Source organism: Dermacentor andersoni, chromosome 6, assembly GCF_023375885.2.
Source record: "Dermacentor andersoni chromosome 6, qqDerAnde1_hic_scaffold, whole genome shotgun sequence".
Lineage (NCBI taxonomy): Eukaryota > Metazoa > Arthropoda > Arachnida > Ixodida > Ixodidae > Dermacentor > Dermacentor andersoni.
In genome coordinates, this window is record NC_092819.1 from 98,332,749 (window position 1) to 98,358,311 (window position 25,563).

At 46.7% G+C, this 25,563-nt stretch overlaps 1 protein-coding gene across 15 annotated transcripts in view; it reads right to left on the reverse strand.

Annotated features, from left to right (window-relative positions):
- Positions 1 to 25,563, reverse strand: part of LOC126522623 (uncharacterized) — an 80,831-nt gene that overhangs the window by 54,206 nt on the left and 1,062 nt on the right. For 3 of the 15 annotated variants that reach the window (XR_011895242.1, XR_011895243.1, XR_011895244.1), the window contains exons 3-5: positions 22,333 to 22,390; positions 19,613 to 19,679; positions 8,232 to 8,314 (exon numbers count right to left, since the gene is read on the reverse strand). Coding sequence is in view for 1 of the 15 variants with exons in the window: in XM_055066506.2 (XP_054922481.1) it covers positions 43 to 118; positions 782 to 868 (163 nt within the window). In the remaining 14 variants the exon portion in view is untranslated. The other 12 variants (XM_055066509.2, XM_055066508.2, XM_072288832.1 and 9 more) reach the window with 11 other exon arrangements.

Sequence of the window (25,563 nt, forward strand, 5' to 3'; positions counted from 1 at the left end):
AGAACCTTATGTTGTTCTTGGCGATTTCAATGCGCCCAGCACCTTGTGGGGAGACTCTCGTATCGATGCGCGAGGTCGCCTCGTTGAACAGTTCCTTTTTTCTTCTAGAGCGTGCCTTCTAAATAAGAAAGAACCCACATATTACTCTCTTGCAAACAGATCCTTTTCGTCAATAGATCTTAGTATAGTTTCCGAGTCTATACTGCCCGAACTCAAATGTGAAGTTACGAGCAATCCTTACGGGAGCGATCACTTCCCCGTGCTGCTAAGAACATCTAACGAAAATGAATTTCCCCCACAAGCTCCTAGGTGGAAGATAGATACAGCCGACTGGGAGAAATTTCGAACTCTATCTAGCATCTCATGGGCTGATATGTCTTCTCTAGAAATTGATGCCGCTGTGGAGTATTTTACAGCGTTCATAATAGATGCCGCATCTGAATGCATATCTGAAGGAAGTGGTTTGGCATGCAGACGGCGTGTCCCGTGGTGGAACGACGAATATAGGATTGCTCGTAAGAAACAGAACAAAGCGTGGGGGTTGCTACGCGCTTCGCCCACTGCAGAAAATCTTGTCAACTTTAAAAAAGTAAAGTCCCGAGGTAGGAGAACCCGCCGACAGGCTAGAAGAGAAAGTTCGCACAAGTTTTATCGAGTATTAACTCGTTTAGAGATGAGGCCAAAGCCTGGAACAGGGTTAATAGGATTAGAGGGCGGCAAACATATTCACTCCCTCTAGTAAATACACAGGGCGATACACTGCAAGATCAGGCCGACTTACTTGGGGAGCACTTTGAGAGTGTATCAAGTTCAAATCATTATTCACAATCCTTCCTGAAATATAAACAAGTAGAAGAACGTAAGCCATTAACAAGAATATGTCGAGAGAATGAGCCTTACAACCGTCCTTTTAGTACTGCCGAATTGAGAGCTCCCCTGAGCGCATGCAAGAGCTCCGCACCAGGATCTGATAGAATCATGTATGAAATGCCCAAAAACTTACACAATGACACGCAAGTTACACTACTCACACTTTTCAGCACCATCTGGGATGCATGGTACCTTCCAACCGCATGGAAGGAAGCCATTGTGGTCCCTGTTTTGAAACAAGGCAAAGACCCTTCCTCAGTGACAAGTTACCGCCCGATAGCCCTCACAAGTTGCATTTTAAGGTGTTCGAAAAAATGATAAATCGGCGACTCACCCATTTCCTTGAACAGAGCAAAATGCTTGATCCTTATCAGTGCGGCTTCCGAGAAGGGCGCTCCACAACCGATCATCTCATACGTGTTGAAGGGAATATCCGGGACGCATTTATACATAAACAGTTCTTCCTATCGATATTTCTCGATATGGAAAAGGCGTATGACACAACGTGGCGTTACGGAATCTTAAGAGACCTGTCAGAAATGGGCATCCACGGTAATATGCTTAATATAATAGAAAGCTATCTGTCAAATCGTACCAAATATCGAAAGCCGTCTCGGCCGCCTGCGGAGGGAAAGTTGACGATTCGCGTTTCATCGTGCGCTTGAGACCCGGTTCCAACATAATTATTGTTAGCACCCCAGATCAGGAGGTCGCTGATATGGCACGCAAGATCACGCGGATTGTGCTGGGCGGCAACCTTTACGAAGTCAACTCTTACGTTGCGGCACCGGATGGAGTGGCCCGGGGCGTCATTCATGGAATCGACCCGGATACCCCGCCCGAGGAGCTTATGACTCACCTAAGGGTGAGGACCCAAGGCGTTGAAATCGTGCAGGCCCGCATGCTGGGAAAGACCAAGACGGCCCTGATCACGTTCAGCTCTGACGTAGTTCCACGATACGTCTACTACTACGGAGGGGAGACCGAGTGCCACCCCTACAAGCCCACAAAACAAATCTGCTATGTGTGCCAGCGCATGGGACACCGATCGGACGTTTGTCCTACCCCGAACGTCAAGATCTGTCGCGCTTGCGGGACGCACGACCCGACGGACGACCACGAGTGCTCGCTCAAGTGCGCCATCTGCGGCGAAGCCCACGCCACGGGATCTCGCGAGTGCAAGCAAAAGCTAAAAAACAACACTACCACCAAAAAGCATCCTCCGCCCGGAAGGAGGAAGGAAGACGACGACAGTGATGGAGGAAGACCAAGACGAAGCCGCCTGCGGTGGTTCAACTCGGAATCCTCGGCGAGCCGCTCAAGGTCCCGGGCCCAGTCCAGGTCAAGGTCCCGGTCCCGATCCCGGTCTCAGTCCCAGTCTAGGTCCAGGTCCCGATTCCGCTCGGAGTGGCCAAAGCTAGGAGAGAAGCAAAGGCAGCGGCAGCCTTCTACCTCGACATCCACGTCGAAGCAGAAGAACCAATCGGGCAAGAAGAACCAAGCCAACAACAACAAGGTGAGCCGGAATCAGTCTAGTACCTCCTCCGCTCAAAATACCAGTGAAAATAGTAAATGCTCCCCAGAATGTACGCGCATCAGGGAAGAAAATAAAACACTCAAGGCTCAGGTTAACGACCTAAACCAACGCATGCAACGCTTAGAAGCGTTGCTAAGCAAAACAAGCAACAACACACAGACAGGGCCGCAAAGCGGCACGAAAGGCCACCAGCCCGCCATCTCCATTCCTGCCCCCTCAAGAACCACCACGCCCTCATCGCTTCCCGGTGCGGCCTCGGCAGCGGCAGGCCAGTCAAGTGTAGTCACCCTCGAAGGTATTTATGCTACGATAGAACAGATGCTTTACCAGATGGGTGAATTAAACAATAAAGTCAAGGAGAACACACTAAGCCATGAAGACCTTGAAAGAAGAATACGCAAGGTTGAGTTTGGCTCGCGCAAGCGGGTCGACGACGAGAGCAGCAATCCACGCATCAAGGCGTACAAGCGCATAAACAACACGGGTGACATCAGGGACGCCGACAACTGCGACGGCGGTGCCATGAACGTCAGCAATGGCTAACACCACACGCAGCGCGCCCGAACACCTCGTGATCTGGCAGTGGAATTGTCGCTCTTTCAACAAGAAGGCAAGTTCACTCCAACTTTTCATCCAAAATCACCTATACCCCCCCGACGTCATCTGCCTTCAGGAGGTCGGGAACCAGCCGATCAGGCTGCGGGGTTACTACGTAATTAAACACGCGGGATCACCGAAGGTCGCGGTTTTAGTTCACAAAACGGTGACGGCCGTGGGACAACATTATCAACATCATGACATTAATCATATGCTAGTGGAAGTCCTCCCGCAGAAGAGGGGTAGACGTAGCACTTTCATCCTGAATTTGTACAGTCCCCCGAGGGCTCAGAAAGACGACTTCCGCAACATCATTTACGAGAGCGTGAGAGCCGCTGGCGGCAACCAGCTGGTAGTGGTGGGAGACATGAACGCTAGACACACGACTTGGGGCTACCAACAAGACACGCAAAAGGGAAGGTCGCTCCTCGATGCGGTTGACCAAATGGGCCTCGAATTCACAACCAACCTCCTCCAACCAACCCGAGTAGGCAATAGTGTAAGTCGAGACACGTTTCCGGACCTGTCATTTGTCAAAAACGTAAGGGAATACTCATGGGCGCACCTGGGCGAAACATTGGGCAGCGATCACTACATCCTCAGCATCTCGGTATCCACGCCGAAACTCAAGAGAACAATTGGTGAAATTAGGCTTACGGACTGGGAGGCATTCAGGCAGTACCCCCCGCCCGAAAACGGTATAACGGACATAGGGGAATGGATGCAGCACCTCCGGGACGCCCACATCCAAACCACTAAAACCATCCAGCGCACGGTCGAGACGCCCGAAGTCGACCGCAGGCTCTTACACCTGTGGGAAGCCCGTGAGGGCCTCCTCAAACGGTGGAAGCGACAGCGGTTAAACCGGAAGCTACGTCTACGAATCGAGAAAATAACAGACGAAGCCAGAAATTACGCAAACGAGCTGACGCAGCAAAATTGGGTACAGTATTGCACCTCGCTCAAGGGTACCCTGAGTACGGCGCAGACGTGGGCCATCCTACGTTGCCTTATCGAGCCCGACAAGGCGAAATCGACAACCAGTCGGACGCTCCTAGAAATCGCTCACAAGTTCCCCGGAAACGACCAGGATCTGATCGACACCCTAAAAACCAGATACCTTGGTAGCGACCCCATACAACCCTGCCTCCTAAAATATGAAGGAGACCGAAGACCAGAACTGGACGCTCCCATCACGGAGGAAGAGGTGTATGCCGCGGCACGAGCCTCACAGCGCAACACTGCTCCCGGAGTTGACAAAATCACCAATGCCATGATTAGAAACCTGAGCCCGATGCACATCCAGGACTTCACCGAATACCTAAACGAGGAACTCTGGAGCAAGGGCCACGTACCGAACGAGTGGAAACACGCGGAAATCGTGACCATTCCCAAACCCGGCAAGAAGCCCGCGATCGACGCCCTGCGTCCCATCTCGCTGACTTCGTGCCTCGGCAAGCTGTACGAGAGGGTCATCGAAACCCGCCTCCAACATTACATAGAGGACGGTGACCTCTTCCCGCACACCATGCTTGGCTTCAGGCCGGGACTTTCTGCGCAAGATGCGTTCCTAATCCTAAGGGAAGAAGTTCTTAAGGGCATCCCGAAGGGAGGAGAACATCTCCTGCTCGCACTCGACCTAAAAGGGGCCTTCGATAACATCTCTCACGAGGCCATTCTCAAGGGACTGAACGACATCAGCTGCGGGGAGCGCATCTTTAATTACGTTAAATCGTTCTTGACGGGCCGGACGGCAACCATCGGAATAGGCCAGACTCGATCGGATACGATCGACGTACCGAACAAAGGAACACCGCAAGGGGCGATAATATCCCCGATTCTATTCAACGTCGCGATGCTAGCGCTGACCAAAGAGCTGCGGAAGATCCCCGACCTAGGTTACGCCCTCTACGCAGACGACATCACGCTCTGGGCCACCAAGGGCTCCCTAGCGCGAAAAGAGGCGACCCTTCAAGAGGCCGCGACGGCCGTGGAGAGATTTGCGGCAGCGAGCGGGATGCGTTGTGCGCCAGAAAAGTCCGAGGTGATCCGGGTGCACGGAGGAGGAATCTACAAGTCCCCCGGCCCTATCGACCTCTATCTTGAGGGCCAGAAGATCACGGAAGGCAATAAGGCTAGGATTCTGGGTTTTTGGATCCAGAGCAACCTGAAAGCCTCCCACACCATCCAAACTCTAAGGTCTGCCACCAACCAGATCTCGCGGATTATAAAACGAATTACAAGAAGCCGCAAGGGCATGCGAGAAGAGGACACGCTTCGCCTCGTCCAGGCTCTGGTGATCAGCAGAATCACATATAGCATGCCGTATCACTATCACTCGCTAAACAAACGCGACCAAGAACAAGTCGATGCCATCATCAGAGGCGCGTACAAAACGGCCCTGGGTCTCCCTGTCACCACCTCAAACGAGAAGTTAGCTGCCCTCGGGATCCACAACACCTTCGCTGAGCTGTCGGACGCGGTTATGGCTTCGCAAAAGGCCAGACTACAGAACACGGCGGCGGGCAGAGCCATCCTCCACCGGACCGGAACGGCAACGGAGCTCCGTGCCCTCGATGGGCAACGATCACTCCCGCCTGAGGTCAGAGGCAAGATCAAGGCGAACCCGATGCCGAAGCACATGAGCCATGAACTCCATGAAGGACGACGCAAGGCTCGCGTCGACAGACAGCGCCGACAATTCAAGGGTGACCCGTACGTAACGTACGTGGACGTGGCGGCGTACCCTGTAGGGGGCCTCTTCGCGGTAGCCGCCGTGAACGGGAGAGACAACTCCTTGACTCTCGCGGCCTCCGTAAGGGCAGAGACCCCAGCTGCGGCTGAAACCATAGCTGCGGCGCTGGTAATAAAGCAAGAAGACAGGGTAGGCAGGGAATCCCATGTCGTTACCGACTCGCAACAGGCCTGCCGTAACTTTACCAACGGCCGGACACCGCTGCTGGCGGCTCATATTCTAGGCCCGAGGCTGCAAGAATACCATCAAATCACGTGGACGCCGAGCCACGCGGGTCTGGAAGGGAACGAGAGGGCGAACGCCCTAGCTCGAGCGCTAATCAACCGAGCGGGGCAAGACGAATCGTCTCATCAATCCCCACCATTTACCTTCATGCCCCTGCCGTCCAATTACTGCGACCGACTCGAGATCCAGCGACTCAACCGCAGGATTTATCCTCCGCCTCACAGAAAGCTCAGCACTGAAGATGCCGTAGCTCTCCGACTTATTCAGACAAACACATTTCCTAACCTACACAAATACAGTAAAATGTTCCCACATACATATCGCGGCATCTGCCCCTGGTGCGGCGACATACGCCCTACACTCTTCCACATCTCGTGGGGGTGCGGGGGCAAACCTCAACACTTAAAGACGCCTAGCACGTCATTTGAGTGGTGGGAGGTACAGCTGACCGGCGATACCCTGGCGGGACAAGAAGCTCTCGTCCAGCAAGTACGTCGAGCAGCCATGGCCAGTGGAGTCCTGGAATGAGGACACCACCCACTCGACCTCATAGCAACCACCTCGATGGTTCAAATAAATGTTTTTTCTCTCTCTCTCTCTCTCTCTCCGGGTAAAAGTCGGCAATGCACTCTCACGTCCTTTTACGCAAGAAACGGGTGTACCCCAAGGAGGCGTGCTCAGCTGCACGCTCTTTATCGTGAAGATGAACACGCTTCGTGCTTCATTACCACCCGCCATCTTTTACTCTGTCTACGTGGGCGACATTCAAATAGCTTTCAAATCTTGTAACCTCGCAGTCTGCGAGAGACAGGTACAGCATGGCCTGAACAAAGTGTCAATGTGGGCAGACAGGAATGGATTTAAGATCAATCCTAACAAAAGCTCTTGTGTTCTTTTTACAAGAAAGAGAGGACTTATCCCAGATCCTTGCATAGAACTGCGTGGACAACAGATACCTGTAAACAAAGAACACAAATTTCTAGGTGTCATACTTGACTACAGGCTGACTTTCGTCCCCCACATTAAACATCTTAAAGAAAAATGTCTAAAAACGATGAACATAATGAAACTTCTATCCCAGACTACATGGGGTAGTGACAGGAAGTGTTTATTGAAACTCTATAAAAGCCTCATTCGTTCACGACTAGATTATGGTGCCGTGATTTATCACTCTGCCGCCCCGAGCGCGCTAAATATGCTAGACCCAGTCCACCACCTAGGAATCCAACTGGCCACTGGCGCTTTCAGAACGAGTCCCATACAAAGCTTATATGCAGAATCGAATGAGTGGTCCCTTCATCTCCAGAGAACATACATCAGCCAAACATATTTTCTGAAAGTCCACTCTAATCCTCAACATCCTTGTTATACTACAGTTAGCGAGATGACATATGCTACACTCTTTCATAATCGTCCCTCTGTAAGAGAGCCTTTCTCGCTACGTGTGAGGGAGCTTAGTCATGAAATGCATGTCCCACTCCTCGAGCTTCGCCTAATGCATCCAGCCAAGCTGCTACCTCCTTGGGAGTGGCAGCTGATACAATGCGATATATCTTTCATGCAAGTTACAAAACACGCTCCAGAGATTGAAATCCAAATGCATTTCCGGGAACTCCAGCACAAATACTCCTGCACGGAGTTCTACACAGACGCATCGAAGTCACACGACAGGGTGTCCTATGCAGCCGTCGGTCCATCCTTCTCGGAATCCGACGTACTGCATCCGGAAACTAGTATCTTTACGGCTGAGGCCTACGCACTGCTGTCGGCCGTAAAGCATATAAATAAATCACAACTCCAGAAATCAGTTATATATACGGACTCCCTCAGTGTTGTGAAGGCCTTGATGTCTTTCTGTAATCACAAAAATCCTGTATTCAATGAACTCTACTCCGCACTGTGTAAAGCATATATATCTAACCAACATGTGATTATATGCTGGGTGCCTGGACATAGGGGCATTGAGGGAAACGTTCTAGCCGACCAGATGGCCACACCAACTTCATTTCATGCAGTTAATCCTACTGCTTCGGTCCCTGTCACAGACCTCAAGCCTTTCTTAAGAAGGAAACTACGGAACCACTGGCAACGCATGTGTATGTATGTATGTATTACATGCAATAAACTGCATGTAATAAAGTCACGATTAGGTTTCTGGCCTCCTGTAACAAAATCCCGCCGGACAGATGACCTATTCTGCCGTCTAAGAATAGGACACACTTTTGGCACACATAACTTTTTACTCACGGGAAACGAGCCTCCAACCTGTGGTAGATGCGGGGAGAGGCTGACCGTCCTCCACGTCCTACTGGAGTGTCAGGAACCCGAATCTGAAAGAAAGAAACATTTTCTCTTAGCATACCGGCAGCACATTCCCCTTCATCCTGTTATGTTACTTGGTCGAGAACCACTCTTTGACACGAACGCCGTCCTAGGTTTTCTGAAAGATGTCGTATTGCATGTTATTAGCCCCACACGTTCGTATCGCTTCCTCTCTTCAGAGGATGCCGCTGTGATAATTATTTTGAATAGCACATGCATCTAGGCCCTTGTGGTTCAAGGGCTCTGGCGAGGCAGTAGTGCTGTAAGCAATTTAACATCTCGCATATTTTAAACAATGCATCATTCTTCTACGATGGATTTTAGTGTTCATAGTATTCGTCATTAGTCATCGCCATAATTTTATAGCACGTAGATTTTACGCACTCTACAGCGACTATTTTTAGGCCACTTTACAGCCAAGTCACATCTTCCATAATAGATCGTTAGCACTACCACTTGTCATGGCGCTCTTTGGCCAAACCTGGCCCTTGCGCCATAAAACACCACACATCATCATCGACCGCTTTCGATTGTTAGAAGGCAATGCGTTCATTTACTGATTTACATTTACATTTACATTTACTTATTGATTCACAACGACCCAACAAACAACGAAAGTAGAAGTTACTATTAGACGCACAAGGCGTCATTTACCGCAGCAGGAATATATCATTGTCAGGCAACAAAATTCACACATCATAAAAATGCTAATAATAACTCGGTCATATACACTGAGTCATAAGCCACACTGGAGTCATTAGCTCAGTGTTTTTTTTTTCAATTTCAATTCTTGCTCGCTATCATATGCTGTCGCCATTCTTCGGCAGTGTACATGAAAGCGAAACACGAGAAAGGAGACAGGACAAGCGCTGTTTTAGCGACTCAAACATTTTATTGGATGTAAAAAACATCACAAATTCACGAGCAATCAACGAATGCGATGTCTTCATTTGATATGGAGAGTATGGCTGGCTTATAGATATGTTCTTCTTCTTGACTGTGCTACGTGTCTCGGCAATTTGATGTGTGCGCTCATTGTAGTGCTTGATGATGATTGTGTCTTCAAAAAAAGGCACGCAGCCACACTTACCACAAAGGCTGGCAAGACGCCACAGCACCACTATTTTAAAGGAATTAGCATATTCGCGTAGCCTGATAGATACATACCGACCAGTGTGTCCGATGAAGACGCTACCAGATGTGCAAGGAATCATTTACATCACTTCAGAGGAGCAATAAGCGCGCTAAAGAACATTCTTAACGGAGCCACCGGTTTTCACACACTCCTCGTCCAATCGTTTTTCGCCTATGAATCATAGCGCATATTCCACCAACTTTCTTGCCACCGCAAAAGAACAACGTCAACGCCATAATGTCCCGCCACTTTAACCCGTGTGAAATGAAGCGCACATAAAAAATTACAGCAACTCTTTTGTGCTCACTGTGTGCCACAACAGGCCGAAAAGATGAGGATGCTTTACTTTTCAAGTTCATTAACAAGGGCGCAGAAGCAAGTACATCGTTCTCCATAACATGCGTAGAACGCTATCTGAAGATATATGGCTGAACGAGCAAATAAAGACGTCATTGCTGGATCGAGTGGGCGGCACTCTCTAGTTCTCTGTGATCATGAAAAGGGATTGTAAATTAAATAGCCCTCTTCACAGTTTACGACTGCATGTATCCTACAAGTCTCGTTTCTTGCAGCGAATAGAAAGGAAGGCAACCTCCAGCTGCCCCTACGTTGACACCCTAGACGCTTCTGCAGAGCACTTGCTCATAAATTTTCCAAGAATGACCAACAATAAATTCATTTCCGATAGAAGTTATGCTACTTATATAGAGAAATGTAAATTTTCTATTACGAAAGTTCTTGGTCCATGGTTATGCCTTGGAGAAGAAAGATGTGCCTTGATAGCGCTACGCTATTTTCTGGTATCCAGCAATTTCATTATGCTTTGAATTGTGTATTTCTATTAGCTATACGTGAACTGATTGTATAATGCCTGGACTAGCTGAAAGATGTCATTCATGTACTATGCGTCTCCTAGCGCTTTCATTGTACCGTGGACTCTTACTTAACGTGGGTACAGTACACATGGGTCGCTTTTATTGGCTTAGTTTTCTTTTTTTTTTTTCTCGTTTACAATTATTTTTTACGATTAGTGTGTTTCCCTGTTGGTGACCTGTTTGTGCGAATTCTCAGATGTGTATCTGGATAGTCAGCTCTTATTAGGCTACCTTCCCATCTGTATGAACGAGACCGACACGCACAGTAAACATGGAAGAACTGAGGTTTATTTCCCACGCGCTGGAAGTGCTCGAGCTCGTTGCCATACTGGCTGGCGTACATGGTCTTGCTTTAGCGGTTACCGATACATCCTCTTTTCTTTAACATTGAAAGTTGGCTATACAGGACGTGTTAGTCATGTTAGCCAATTCGGTGGGAAGTCCTTTTGAGTCTTGATGACCGTCGGCTTGGTTCTGCAACAACCACTCCAGTCGGCCCATGATATGTACTATGACGGTGTTCTGTAGCAGTCTCTGCAGATCCTCCTGGGGCCTGCACAGCTGGCTGCTTCACTGCTTGTTTACTGGATGACCCTCTAAGCTCGTCTGCCCCAGACACTCCAGCTGGTCAAGCAGATGTTGGAGAAAGGCATTCTGTGGCAGCCCTTGCTCCCAATACTGGCGAGGACGCTGTAGGCGGTTTCCGCAGTTTCAGCAGTGCACACTGTTCCCTTGCTGCTGCTGCTCCCTTGCTGCTGCAATGGTTGATTGTTGTTGCTACTGTTATTCACTAACGGTGTGTCAACACTCCTGAAGGCCCGTTGAGCTTCGGTCGCTCCCTGTAGCCCTGGATGACTTTCCGCGCCTATGGCGCTACTTCCTGTAGAATGAGGCTGCTGTAGTATGGAGTTGAACGATTATTTCGTTTTCTTTAGGTATTGGCGGTTCCTTTTGAATTCGCTTCCATCTTCTGTTAGAACTCTGTACGATCTGGGGGCCACCAGGCCCAAAACGTTAGCTTCCGTGTCCCACTTATTTCCAGACCGAATTCGGACAGCGTCTCCGGGGTGGAGCGGCGGAAGCTACTGTCCTCAGTTCATCTTTTGTTTGTGTTTTCGGGGGTTTGAGAGCTGCTGAGATGAATTCAAACAAGGGTCCGGGAGTGGTGTTCTGCTGTTGCGACCCACGAGATTCTGAGATGGTGAGGCACGTCCTGCAGGGATGATGCACGGTAGTTGAAGAGGTCAAGCCAAAACTCCTCCTTTGATGATATTGCCTCCTTGAGCACCCTCTTGATAATTTGCCCGCCTTTATCCGCGAGTACATTCGAGTTCGAATAGTAGGGGCTGGATACGACGTGCTCAAAGTCAAACATCACTGCAAAGTATTTAAATTCCTTGGCTGTGAACTGGGAACCGGCATCAATACAGTGTTCGTGGGAGATGCCATGACCTGGAAATATCCGCGACAGTTTGTTTATGACTTCATTTGTCGTGGTTCCGTGCAACTCCTCAACCTCTGGATAGTTACAGTATGCATCGTACACGGCTAGGTAATGCTTGCCAGTATGTTCGCCCATGTCCGCTCCCAGCCTGTACCAGGGGTGACTGGGCGTGCCACGTAACAACACGGGTTCAGTCGGTTGTTTGTATGCGTGTATTTGGCAGGTAAGAAACTGCTCAGCAATTTCTCTTACGTCAGCTGCCATCCGAGGCCAGAACATGAGACTGCGTGCTTGTGGTTTGTACTTGGCTATGCCCAGATGGTCCCGGTGCAACCGACAGAACATTTCCTTTCTAAGCTCGGAGGGAATGACAACTTCAGTGCCTTTCATCAGTACCCCTTCCACCACTGACAATTCATTAGTGTGTTCTTTCGACACCCCGTTCATTGGCTCCGAAGCCTGCAGATTTTCCATGACTTGCTGTAGTACTGGCTCCCTAGCTGTGCCATCTTTCAGTCTGTCCATTGTTCTCCTTCTCACTCGGTCCTCCAAGAAACTTGCGACATGTACTTCCAAGTTCTCTGTGCAGTTCTGTGACATGCATTTTCCTTGCATTCTGGACAGAGTGTCAGCCACAACCAGTTTCTTCCCAGGAACAAATTGCAACAGGTAGTCGTATTTCATCAGTCGCAGGAACAACCTCTGAAGTCGAGGGGTTATGTCTCCGAGTCCTTTCCTTGACACATATATTCATGAACTGTCATCCGTCCCTCTGATAATTCTTCGACCTAACACGAACTCATTAAACTTCTCACAGCCAAACAGTAATTCAAGAGCTTCCTTTTCAATCTGTGTGTATCGGCGCTCATTGTATGTCAAAGCCCCTGACGCAAACCCTCGCCGGCCGCAACTCTGTATCATGCTGTTGAAGAAGGGCGGCACCCAACGCAAAGGCAGATGCATCAGTAAACAGCTTGGTAGACAGGGAGAGATCAGAAATTGCAAGTACAGGAGCCTGTGTAAGCATCTCCTTTAGGTGGGCCCATTCGATGTCGTGCGCTCTTGTCCATTCTAAACAGACGTCTTCACGCAACAGATCACGAATTGATCCTGTCTGACTTGGTAAGTCTGATAAGTACTTGGTAAAATAGTCGACTGCGCCCAGTAACCTGTGGACTTCTTTTTTTGTAGCTGGTTTCTCGCAATGGGTTATGCACTGTACTAATTCAGCGTTTGGTTTCATGCTCTGCTCACTTATTCTATCTCCAAGGAAGCCTATCTGTTTCACTCCAAACTTACATTTGCCCCAATCAAGTGTGACACCTGCTTCACTGGCTGTTTTCAAGGCATGGTACAGTCTTTTCTGGTGCTCTTCCCATGATGACCCCAAACTAGAATGTCATCGACGTAGATGCGTACACCAGGTAGCCCGTCGAAAATCTCAGCCATTTTCCTTTGAAATATATTTGAAGCCGATGCAATATCAAGTGGATACATTAGGAACCGGTAACGACCGAATGGGCTGCTAAAGGTGCGAATGCATGAAGACCGTTCTCCAAGAAGTATTTGATAGAATCCGCTGTTGTCATCTAGCAAGCCGAAATACTTCACCCCTACCAGTTCGCTTCCGATCTCTTTTCACGGAAGTTCAATGAGTTCCCATTTCAAATCTTCATTCACTTTTCTGTAATCCATGCAATCGCGAAGCTGACCGTTCTTCTTTCGAGCAATAACAAGTTGGCTTACCCAGTCAGATGACTCTCGCTTTTTAGCAATGATGGCCCAAACTCTAGGCGACCGAGCTCCTCTTTCAGCCGTGCTCGAATTGCATGAGGTACAGGTCATGCCAGCTAGACGACAGAGCTAGTTCCTTCTTGGAGCGCCATGTTCTACTCTCGCTTTAGTTGTCCGATGCCCGTGAATAACTTTGGATCCTATCGGCGAACGCGCTCGGATGAGTCCTCCTCTATACTCACTGCTCCGATTCTATTGACAACACAAAACTGCTCGCAAGCCTGCACTCACAAGATCGCGCGCCGGCCCTTCTTTACAATAAAGAATTCCATCATTCTAGTGTCTGCTCCAATCAGAACCTGGAGCACACCTTTCGCATGTGCCTTATTTCATTACCGCCGTAGCGGCCCAGGACTGCCGGGGCTGGCTACGCCTGCCACTTGGTTCCCAGGGCTTCAAACAAACTGCGCGGCAGCAGGTTGGCCTGCGCGCCGGTGTCGACTTTCAGCAGCATTTCCCGTCCCGAAATATGCGACCTCCCAGTCGCGCCGATCAGCCGCGCTCCCTTTCTTACTATTACATTCCGTAGATATGTGCAGCATGGTAAAGGCGTCGTCATCGTCATCATCCTGCCGCTCGGCGGTGTCGTTCACATGCCTTGCTCTTGCTTTGCAGCAAAGTGCGAAATGATACGGCTTTCCGCACTTATAACAAGTTTTTCCATAAGCTCGACAATCGCTAGGCCTAGGTGAGCGGTGGCAGTAGCGGAATTTCTTTCCTTGGTTTCTCACTTTGTTGTACCCTAGCGCATCCCTCCGGTATGGACTCGCTTCTTGTTTGCGCCACTGCATCGGCGCTTTTGTCTTCACTCCATGATTTGCTCTGTGCCGCATTTTCCTCCGCCTTTGCCCACTCAAAGGCTGGGGTCAGCGTCAAGTCCTTTTTGGCTAGAAGCTTTTCCCTCAGCGCCCTCTAGCTGTGCCGTACACTATTTGGTCACGCAGCATCGATTCAAGGAAGGTGTCAAAATTGCAGCTCTTTGATTTAAGTTTCAGATTCCGATGGAACTGCTGGCAAAGCTCCGTTTCGGCTTGCGTGCAGCTGCGGAACACCTAGCGCTCAAATGGCTTGGGTAGGCAGCAGGCCTCGAATGCTTGCACTAGCTTGACGTAGTCCCTCTTGTCTTCCCCGGTAAGGTTGAAGGTTTCGTAAACGTCGATTGCCTCTTGGCCAGCGAGTTAAAGCAAAATGGCAGCTTTCTCGGCATTGCTGCGTTGTTTTTCCGATTCCGGGAACTCCGTGGCAATGAAGTACAGCTCGTTGCCTAAATCAAGTCCAGTAGTTCGCCACATTATCGCCTTATTATTATTAGAGCCGAAACGTAACAGCTCTGGAGGCGGAAGCTTAGTGATATTTTAGCGCTGGAACTTGCCACTTCTAAAATTACATATGAACAGGCCGACACGCACAGTAAACATGGAAAAACTGAGGTTTATTGCCCACACACCGGAACTGCTCGAGCTCGTTGCCAAACTGGCTGGGGTACATCGTCTTGCTTTAGCGGTTACTGATACACCATTGTTGTGCAGTTATCAAACGAACAGAACAAGCTAGAGACCTGAATGCATTAACGCACGGAAGTGACCACCTCATTTTCCAGAGCAGTGTCCAACGGCTCGTGATATGTTTAGACCACTGGGAAGCAACAAAATTGAGCTGTCTGTGGGCCGAGGAACCGGTAGCGGACGACGCAGGGCTCGCTGTAAGCACCCAGTTCAATAAAGCCCTGACATGGCAGCCGAAGCGCGAATGCTGCTTTTATCGTCAAAACAAAAAAAAAAACACAGCTTCACGCGACAGGCGAAACATTGATTGCAATACCAATTTATTGGACATCTATAGGAAATAAGATAAGTCGTTCTATAAGCTGCATAAACTGCTGTAAGCATTCGCTTTCCTACTAAATTAAGAAGCACGTTGTCACGCATGTACAAGCAAACACGAGCACATCTCACTCGATAACCGCGACTACACCTTGTCAGAACGCTGGCGTGATGAAGAGCGGTGGCAGCTATGAGTGAATTCCCCTTTGTGCGGCCTCTTGCTTAAACGCTAACCAAGGTCAATTCATATGGCCGTCAAGGCGAGGCTGAAATGCGGTTCCGCGCATTTGATGTGCCACTACGTCTCGCGGGACAAAACAACTTGTTCACGAAAGTTATGCATCAGATACGTCACCAGTGGAAACATTTGAAAAAGTGCAAACAATGTCGTTATGATAGGAAAATGCGAAGTCACAGGCTGTTTGCTTTTATCCACGAATAATATTGAGTACGAAACTGTGCAGGCTTTCTGAAGTTTGCTCGTGATGGTGCATACTGAGACATGCCGAGATTGCATTGCCGCCGTAATTTCGTCAAAACTCTTTTATGCGTAGCCATTAAAGTAATGGTAATATGTATAGTATTAACCTTATAATATTAGGTCAGTATCTTCATTTTTAAGTGCCTTTTCACTAAAAATTATGTCTTAGCTATGTATTCACTAACAGAGAAAAGCTGCGGGTGGCATGCTGTTGAGTTAGTGAAGGTTAAAGTGCGGTTTTTGAGAATTACTTCAACGTGGGGTGGATTTTGTCTCGACAGTGAAATAACAGATTTGCGTTGGTACTAGGGGCACGTGCATGTGGCACTTAGTTCAATATCTGTGTGAACCCCTTGTTCTTTCATGCGAAACTCTCAAGGCACACCGGTGCCGCACCTGCCATTATAGAATGAGGACTATAAATACAGATGGATGAACTCGTAATCGATTGAGACGCGATGTTGTGTCGAATTTTCTCACTTACTCTTCATTTGTATTGTTGTTTGCTCTTTGCGTGGCTCTTTGTATGCGAGGGTATTTGAGCTGGCACAGTAGGCGACTTGGTGCAACAAGCCTCGAACGGCAAACGTCGACTTTTTTCGACCGAGAAGTTAACCCCGCGAAATGTAGGCGGCGTTGTCATGCCTCCACAAGCCGCTATTGCAAGACGTATGGGCTTCTATGGAAGCTTCGTTGCCATGCGTACCTTGCGCCAACTACGCGCGCGAGAATCATCGCACACGAAGCTATCAGCTACATCTGTCCGCCTAGCCTTGGAACCCAGCCCAGATTGTCTGCAAGATAGGACACGCGGGGTGCTGTTGGGCCACCGCAGCAGGAGTAGAAAAGGAGATTCGTGCTAACCTGCCCCCTCCAAACGCGTGCACATCCAACGCGTGCTAGATAGCAGGCCTTCGCGCACTGTTTTATGAAGTCATGTTACTTGTACGGAAATTTCCACTGTCACGCCATGGCATGACGAAAGCGGTGACGTTAAAATCACTGCGGCTTACTCGGGTGCGTCCTCATTAGATTCTGTGGCAGTCGGACAAGCTCGCATGACTGGATCGAAGTGCACAGGCCTTGTCCTATCTAGGAGACGTTGGTACATCTCCCCGCTCCCGCCCCCTTGCGCGCGTAGTAAGAGGGCACGTACATTCCTCGCCTTCCTCCTTTGCGAGCACGAGAAGACACCACAGGAGACACCATCATGCCACTACATTTCTCGACTCGATGCGTGGTTGCGATGTTAACGCTCTTGGACTTGTGGGTTTTACGTATTACGTACTGTATATTTTACGCTTACTGCAAGATTAGATTCTGTTGATTTCCGCGTTTAAAATCGGGATATTTTTAATCTGCAACATTACGCGCGGCGCTTCGTGTGAGGACGGCTTCGCGTTTCCACTGCGCGGTATGGCCTTGGTGCATAGAGGCGTATCCCATGGCGTACGGGTCTCCTCGATTGCTTCCGCAATTAATTGACGTCTACTAAACAGCGGCAAAATAAGTATACCAGTACTCCGTGACTTGTGTTGTGCTTTACGTACGTGTTCGTGCAGCGTGCACTCATGAGCAAAAGTCGTGGCATGGGCAAAACAACCTTTTTATAGCACAGCCGTGAAACCTCGAATTCTCTTATTAGATTGCATAGACTGAACAGGTGCTGCTAGTCTGTAGCGCTTCACTACAGCCTGCGTTCCTGTCACGAAAACTGTTTTCTGGCTTCGTGGTCCTTAAACCTTTCTCGCAAAAGTACGCCTCTTATGGCGCCGGCCATTGGCTCCACGCTTGGCCCATACTGTACATGCGCGAACCTTCCCCACTCTCAGGACACCTGAAACGACCTGAGCGGCTAGTCGAGCGGCAATTTTACGTCCTTTCGCGGGCTTCCTTCATGCTCGGAAAACAGTTTTCTGTAGAACGTACTGAGCAACAGAAAGCCGTATAGGGAGTCTTTCATGTCGGTCTACAATTTTCTCATTGACACTTTTAATCTAATTTTAATATTTCAGAAGTTGTCTAATTATTTAAGGCTAGTTATCTGATCAGGTGGAATTTAAAAAAAATTATTTGAGTATATCCAAGCGACGGTAAACAACATTACCTTGGTTCTGTACAGCTACGTGGCATTCGCATACGTTTAAACTCTGGCTAAAGTTAGCTGAGACAGCCTGTATACAGCTTCGCTGTAGAAACCGTTTCGCAGTGTGTGGTAGTAAGCTTTCTAACTGAGCACTGGTTTAAGTTGCTCACGGCTGACAAAAAAATGTGTTTCATTATTTTGACAAAAGCCGTTCGTTCTGAAAACGCTCTCGAAACCTTGTCGCGGAACATCAGAAAGATGGAAGCAACACTAACTGCGTTAAACAAAAAGGCAAAGGAAATGCTAAAGCAGCACAATTTGTAAAAGATGCTGTTGAACGTTTACAATGCCAGGACCATACTTATGAAGTTTTTCTTTCTTTTTTTTTCACAGCAAGCTCGCATTTGGCAGGCCTGCGTTTTCGGGCCACAGTTTCCGAAAGAAATACATAGCAGTTTCTTATTTCTGGCCCATATATATGGTGGGCTCCTTCAAAGTACGTAGCTCTTAATCAGTAGTGCTACATCTGAAGGACTAAAACCCATATTGGTGTGATATATTTACCATTGACGTCAAATATCCTTACTACAACATGCATCAACACAAACTTCTGGAATGTGTTGAGCTCGCTATAACAGAATGCAATGATGGACGTCAGTTCATCAGTGAGTTCAGTATGGCAGATGAAGAATATTCAGGATTGCTTTCCTTCTATTTGAACACCACTTTTGTTGAATTTAATCAAGAAATGTTTTTATACAAGGCTGGGGTATGTATTGTTTCAAGTGTCGCGCCTACCTTGTACAACATATTTCTGTCAAGAGTAGATAGAATGCTTGAGCAAAAATTGGAGGATCGTGTTGTTAAAGTGTTAAGCTTTGTTGATGATTATTTCATTTTTATCAATCACTTCACTGGCAACATTGCAACCGGTAACAAAAGAAAATGTCATGGGTTTGACTTTGCTGTGTTAAATGCCGCGACCGAACAAGTTGCAGTTCTCAAATTTCAAAATAGAACAAAAACTTACCGTTTCTATTGGATGTATTGCCCTAGAACAGTGAAAGCACTGCTAAGTGTTTCCTCTGGCCATTTGAAGACTGTTAAAATGGCATTGTGCAGTCATTTTTAAAATCAGCCCTTTTCGAGTCATGTGCCTTACTTATGAGTGAACTAGAAGAAAGGGGGTAAACCGAGGGACCCGATTTTATTAGTCATATCATAAGAAGCCAACAAACACTGACAACAAACACTAGTGTCAGTGTTTGTTGGCTTCTTATGATATGACTTATGAGTGAGACATTTGATGGGCAGAAAGACAGCTTGAGAGCCTGCACGCTATAATATTCTCACATTTTCATCTGTCGCTACAAACTTACTAAAGCATGTTAAATGGGGCGGAGATGTCTTTTGGAGACCAAGTAACGCCAGTCGTAAAGCGATAATGAAGGGCAGTTATTCCATAGGTCTATGGAATCTTATACGGATTAAAAAGAAGAAGAAACGTTTGACGTTTCTGTGGCGTCTTTTGTCCTTTGTAAACTTGAAAAAATATGCAGCCTAACTAAAGTGAAGTCCGCTAGAAGCATCAGGCACCAAGCTTTTAGAACGAAGAAATAGAAGGTCGGACCCAGTTCTCTATGATTACTATGAACTTTATTAGCGTACCAGCTTGTTGACTTGGTTGACGTTCATCCAGGGTGCTTTTCTTTCCGGTAAGCTCATAAGTTGGCACCTGCATGTGCAGAAAAAAATGATTTTACTGCAAGCACTAGGTGGTGTTATATTTGCTGTCGACCTAAATCAGTGTAATAAACCATGCTAGGACAAAACAACGCTTGTCTGCAGACATCCCTCAAGTGAATGTCTTAAATTATTAGTTTTTGTACTTGTATTGAAAATGTTCCCAATATTGGTCTTCCCTCTTTGAATGTTTTTATGTACACAAACCTAAAAGTGAGTCCATTTGGCACATTCTAATGTAAATTGAGCATAATTATTTTCATTATTTTCATAATATAGCCGCCAAGCTAATACCACAACCTTCATTGCCTATGCATCTGGAAAATTCATAATTTAAACCATGAAGTGCCTAAGGCTTCTGAACTTAGGCCATGGCGATACACACAGAATGGAGATTTGTGGCTTTATTAAAACAAGGTATGAGTTTTCGCACTGAAGATTATACCACTTTAGTTAAATGTTATCACGTCTGGTGGCACCGTAGAATAGTTGCTTTTTAAGTTGAGAAGGAATCTATTAAAATGTGCGATGTCTTTGCTACGGGCTGTACAGGCCTACTACCACACTTTCATGTTTATGACGAAGAATGTATTCAGAATTCCGAGAAGTCAAACATCTGAGAAAATTACGTCGTTCCTCACGTGAGCGACTGAATTCTTTCACAGCTTATAGCCGCTATTAGAAAGGTAGCTAAAGTTATTAGGCAAATAGACGAACTATATTAAATAACATGTACATTGGGACATCCTCCATCACAGTTTCGCTCCTAAAAATAAACAAGTGTCTCCATTACATTAACACCGCACAAATAGAGCAAGGAGTTCTTTCAACTAAAGTATTACAGCACTCACTAAGAAAACTAAATCAGTAATAAATGTGTTGACGTGAAACGCCTATCAGTTTGATCTGCACAGGGGGCTACTTAATAAAACCGCGTGTAACAAGTACATCTTCTAGCATTATTGCATATACAATTGGAACCGCACATCCCACTCGCCTCATTTTGGTATCGTTGTGTATAAGAAAGAAAGCCGTTACTATGTCATGCATGTCTTACATGCAAAGATGGCACCGTTGTAGCGGCACGCATGATGCAATCGAATTTAACTTTATCCGCTCGCTCAGCGTTTGAAAGCATAACTCGACAGTACATTCATCGATCTTATTAGGAGTGTTCGTGTTTGAGAGGACTCACCCATCCATAGCAGATATAATACATCAAACGCAAATCCATCATGAAGTAGTTATAATGCCTACGAGCGTGCAATGTTTTGTTAGAAATTGCGCGCTAGCTCGGCATGGTGCACCCGCGTTCGTTACGTACGGGCCAGATACAGTGTGAAGGAACTCGGGCACCAAGACTGAGAGATGCCAATTCGCGCCCACCACCCTTGATCATGGCAGGCCATTGTGAATAAAGAAAGAATGAGCACGATCGCAAAATTAGACTATTAGACCCTCACTACTTGTATCATAAATCAAGTCTGTAGTACCTGTATCATAAATCAAGTCTGTAAACGTTGTAATGCACGACATTTGTGTATTTGGCTACGTCATATCTGTACTGCAGTGTCCATACAACGTCCGCAGCACGCACAAGACGCTTCATGTACCCCGTGGCGGCCACGTCCTCGATGCACCCTAACCTATTTTTATGCTCTATCCTGTATGCTAACTTGAAACCACTGACCATCTTAAGTACGACTCCTTAAGAGCACAGTTCTCTATAAAGACGAAGTATAACTGCAAAAACCAACGCTGTTATCTTACTCAAAGTTTTGCATAATGAAACGATCATTTCGTTAGATTCTAATCCAATCTTATCCCCTGCAGTGCCATCAGTTAGGTCCTGTTAGAAAGGTCGACGCCCTTTTGCCATTGTTGAATGTTGTAAAGAGTCCTAGTTAGATAGACTTGGAGACCAATTTCAGTATTATTTTGTCCCAACAGTCGCGAAGCTACAGGTCAATGTACGCGTCGTTCCAACAAGCAGTAACGGTCACTTAAAAGTCTTCCCCGTCCCCTCTTCGCCCCCACCCTCCCATACGTAGGTGTTGCACCGTTGTACGGTGGAATATCGTTCACTAAACGTATTGCTACCAGGACGGAATCTCAGTCGGCATTCAATGGCAGTTATTCGTAATTTGTTTTGTTGGTAAATAGTTTGATTTGCTGTGCGGTGTTTGCGAGTGAATAGACCTATAGCTCTCTAATAAGTAAGTCTTAATGGCAACGGACACCGAGGTTGTGACAAGTGACCATGCGACTACTCGCTAACTGGATGGGCTGTTTTGCTTTGTAATTTCGCACAAAGAGTCTATTCTTTTGCTTCGAATCAAGCTTTTGTAGCTGCGGTTTGCATGCAGCTAAACGGGTGATAAAGATAACAAAAATATTGAAGTGAGGAAAAGCACAAAAACTAAGCTGTTGATCGGTTTCGCTTTGCTGGGAAGAGGAGAATGGTTGATGTTTCTGCAGGCTGATCTATGTTTGTAAAGGCGTACGGGCAAAAGACGCTGTGGCGTCTCCTTTTAAAGGATGCGGGGCAAATCATGTCGCCGATTTAAATGTGCGTAAGTATGTCACGTAACACTAGCGCAGCCAAGGTGGACAAACCAAGCGACAACTCGATGCAAAGTACTCACATGTAGGTTCCGGTACTAGTTGTCTCTCACAGCGCTGCCTTGCAGTACAGACGTAAGACTGCGAGCAAGAGACGAAGTCAACTGTTTATTACACAAATATGCATATATATGTGTAGGTTATTTACTTGCTCGCCTGTGCTACATATTTCTAATAAGTTTCTTTACAACAGTGCAACAAGCACGCGAGAATTTCCGCACAGGGACAGACCATTGAATCTGAAGCACATTTGCCTAGTAATATTGTCATGTTCCCGCTAACCTGAGCAGCCCGCCGGTACTTTCCTACATCTGATGGACCTGCACAACCCAACATCTCTTTGATTGGACAAAGCGTGTTTTACATGATTTGTAAAAAACAAGACTTTGCATGTCGTTTCAATAGAAAATGAACCATTGTGACAGACTCAGCGCTGCTAGCCAGGTGAGCCTTCTAGCTGTCCTGGCTCTCCGAAAACAATGTGATGCCGAAGCAACCACATCTCGGCATTTGCATAGATGCAACTGCAAAGCAGTGTCAGTTTCCCGTCGAGTTAATGTCAGAAACTCAATGACTGAAGCATATGACAACATAACTCTCTCCTTTGCTCCTAATGTTTAAGGTTCTTGTATCAGAGTTTGGAGGCCTTTCAACACGCCCGGAAATTTGTAGATTTGGTGTCCGGTGGCGCGCACTGAAATGGAGACGACGGCGCTTTGATTTGAGCTTCGTTAATTTTCTGTTACTGAGACAGCTCTACTTGCAATGAATTGATAATATTGTACTCGTGTCCAAAGAGCCATTTTCTTTTACTAAAAGCAAAGAATCTTCTTGCAAGTGAAAGAAGTACGAAGTGTGAGGCTAACCTTAGACTTAACACACTGCCACAGAATTTCCTCTAATTTTTTTTTACCTTTTCCTCGTGCATCCTGGGCAGCGTCGGTGTGCATTATGCCAGACCACTTATTACTGCTGTTCTGCAACTTACCTAATACCAAATTTTGTGGCATTCCCACCACAACACTGCATGCATTAACACATGGAGGCGACCATCAAAATTTTAAAGCAGCGTCAACTGTTTCGTGATATGCTTAAATTGCTGGGCGGCAACAAAATTTGACTGCGTGTGGCCAAATGAGCCTACCACCCACCGCGCAGGACTCGCTGTAAGCACTGTGTTTCTTACACCGCAGACGCAACAACCGAAAGCCTAACGGCGCATTTCGTCCTCAAGACACACAGGGGCCGGCAAGCTATGAGTGCGCTGCAACCATGAAACAGCCTCACACGCTGATGCCTAGCAGCCGATAGCGGTGCTGTCTTGAAGCAATGGTGCTCAGCCGTAGCCGTGTCATTGAAATCCAAACTCCCTACCCTCATATCCTAGCTAAACATTGTGAAATGATTGGACTTGTCTTAATGCCAAGCTCTTGTGGCCTACAATCCAGAGATTCGGCGTGGCTGTGGTTACTTCTGTAGCTGGATTGCTGGATATCTCGGTGATTATAGATAGATAGATAGATAGATAGATAGATAGATAGATAGATAGATAGATAGATAGATAGATAGATAGATAGATAGATAGATAGATAGATAGATAGATAGATAGATAGATAGATAGATAGATAGATAGATAGATAGATAGATAGATAGATAGATAGATAGATAGATAGATAGATAGATAGATAGATAGATAGATAGATAGATAGATAGATAGATAGATAGATAGATAGATAGATAGATAGATAGATAGATAGATAGATAGATAGATAGATAGATAGATAGATAGATATACATACAACACATAACAACAACACATAACACATAACAACATATAACAAATGAAGACACCAAGTCTAACACAGGGGAAATTGTACTTACTAATTCAATTGAAGAAATGATAAATTAATGTAATTGAAAGTGGATTAAAGAGAAACATGCCGCAGCTGGGGAACGATCCCACGTCTTCGCATTGCGTGCGTGACGCTCTACCAATTAAGCTACCGCGGCGCAGTTTTCCGATCCAATTTCCCGGCTATTTACGTGTTACTACTAGCACTAACCCTGGGTGTGTTAGCCAGCTCCACCCCTCACAAACTTTGACGGCGGATGTGGAACATCCTTTCTGCCACAGGCGTCACAAGTACGTGATCTTTTTTTTTCTCTTTTTTGTGAGGTCAATTGGTCAATAAACCCCCATATGCCACCTGAAAGCATCAATGGTGCCGGATTCGAGACCCTCGTTATGAAATGTACGAGAAGAAAGGGGGTTAAACGAGGGGCGTGATTTTTGTTAATCATATATTAAGAAGACAAACAAAGATACCAAGAACAACACAGGGGTAAATGTACTTACTCGTATACATAGTATTCTCGCATATATATAGTATTCGGGGAATATGTTGTCAAACTCTCAGTCTCTAAATCGAGCTTCTGCTTTTCGAAGTCAATAAAAGATTTACTTTATTTCTCAAATGCAATGATTTTATACAAATTGGTGTAAGGGTAGCCTCTTATAGTCATTTCTTTGTTTTACACGCATTTCAATTGGCCGCTCAGAAGTTGGCCTCGCTTTCAAGCGTCCAGACCTTAAACGCGTCAGTAACGCTTAAATATAAATTCCGTATTGATGGCGGTTACAGTGTGCTAATGGCACCCATACCAGCAGGCCGCTATATTTATACTTTAGTTATTTTAAATCGCGCACATACGTATTCCTGAGATTTTCGACACGTTTGCAATTCCTTGAAGTATGGGAAGCACCCACCGAAAACCTCCCGCATGAGAGGCTCTCAACGGCCGTTCCGTTGCTCTGTATATTTAATGTGACAATGTTCACATTTTTCAGAAGACTGTAAACAAAAGAAATTTTCTATTTTTTTCCTGAATGAGAATCTTGTGACTGATGAGACTAACGCGAAGTTTCACTCCCAGAATGGCAATGCATGTGTTTTGCTCGCTGGCGCCCGCTAGTGTGACGAAGATGATTGCCCTCCTGCTGCCTCAGGCGTTCATAGGAAACCTGTTAGCCCATTTTGTGCGTCTACTTATAAAAGTCCATTATGACTGCAGACTACCACTTGCAGCTTCCAAAACAATTTTCCTTTAATAGCAAAACGTTTTGCCGCCCAATACAAATAAGGAAATGGAAAAAAAAATGAGAAAAGCCGCGTTACCATTTTTGTTTCAGTCGCACTTTCTTACAGTCGGTGCCAATCTAGTCACACGCTCCGTTTTTTATTATTAATATTACA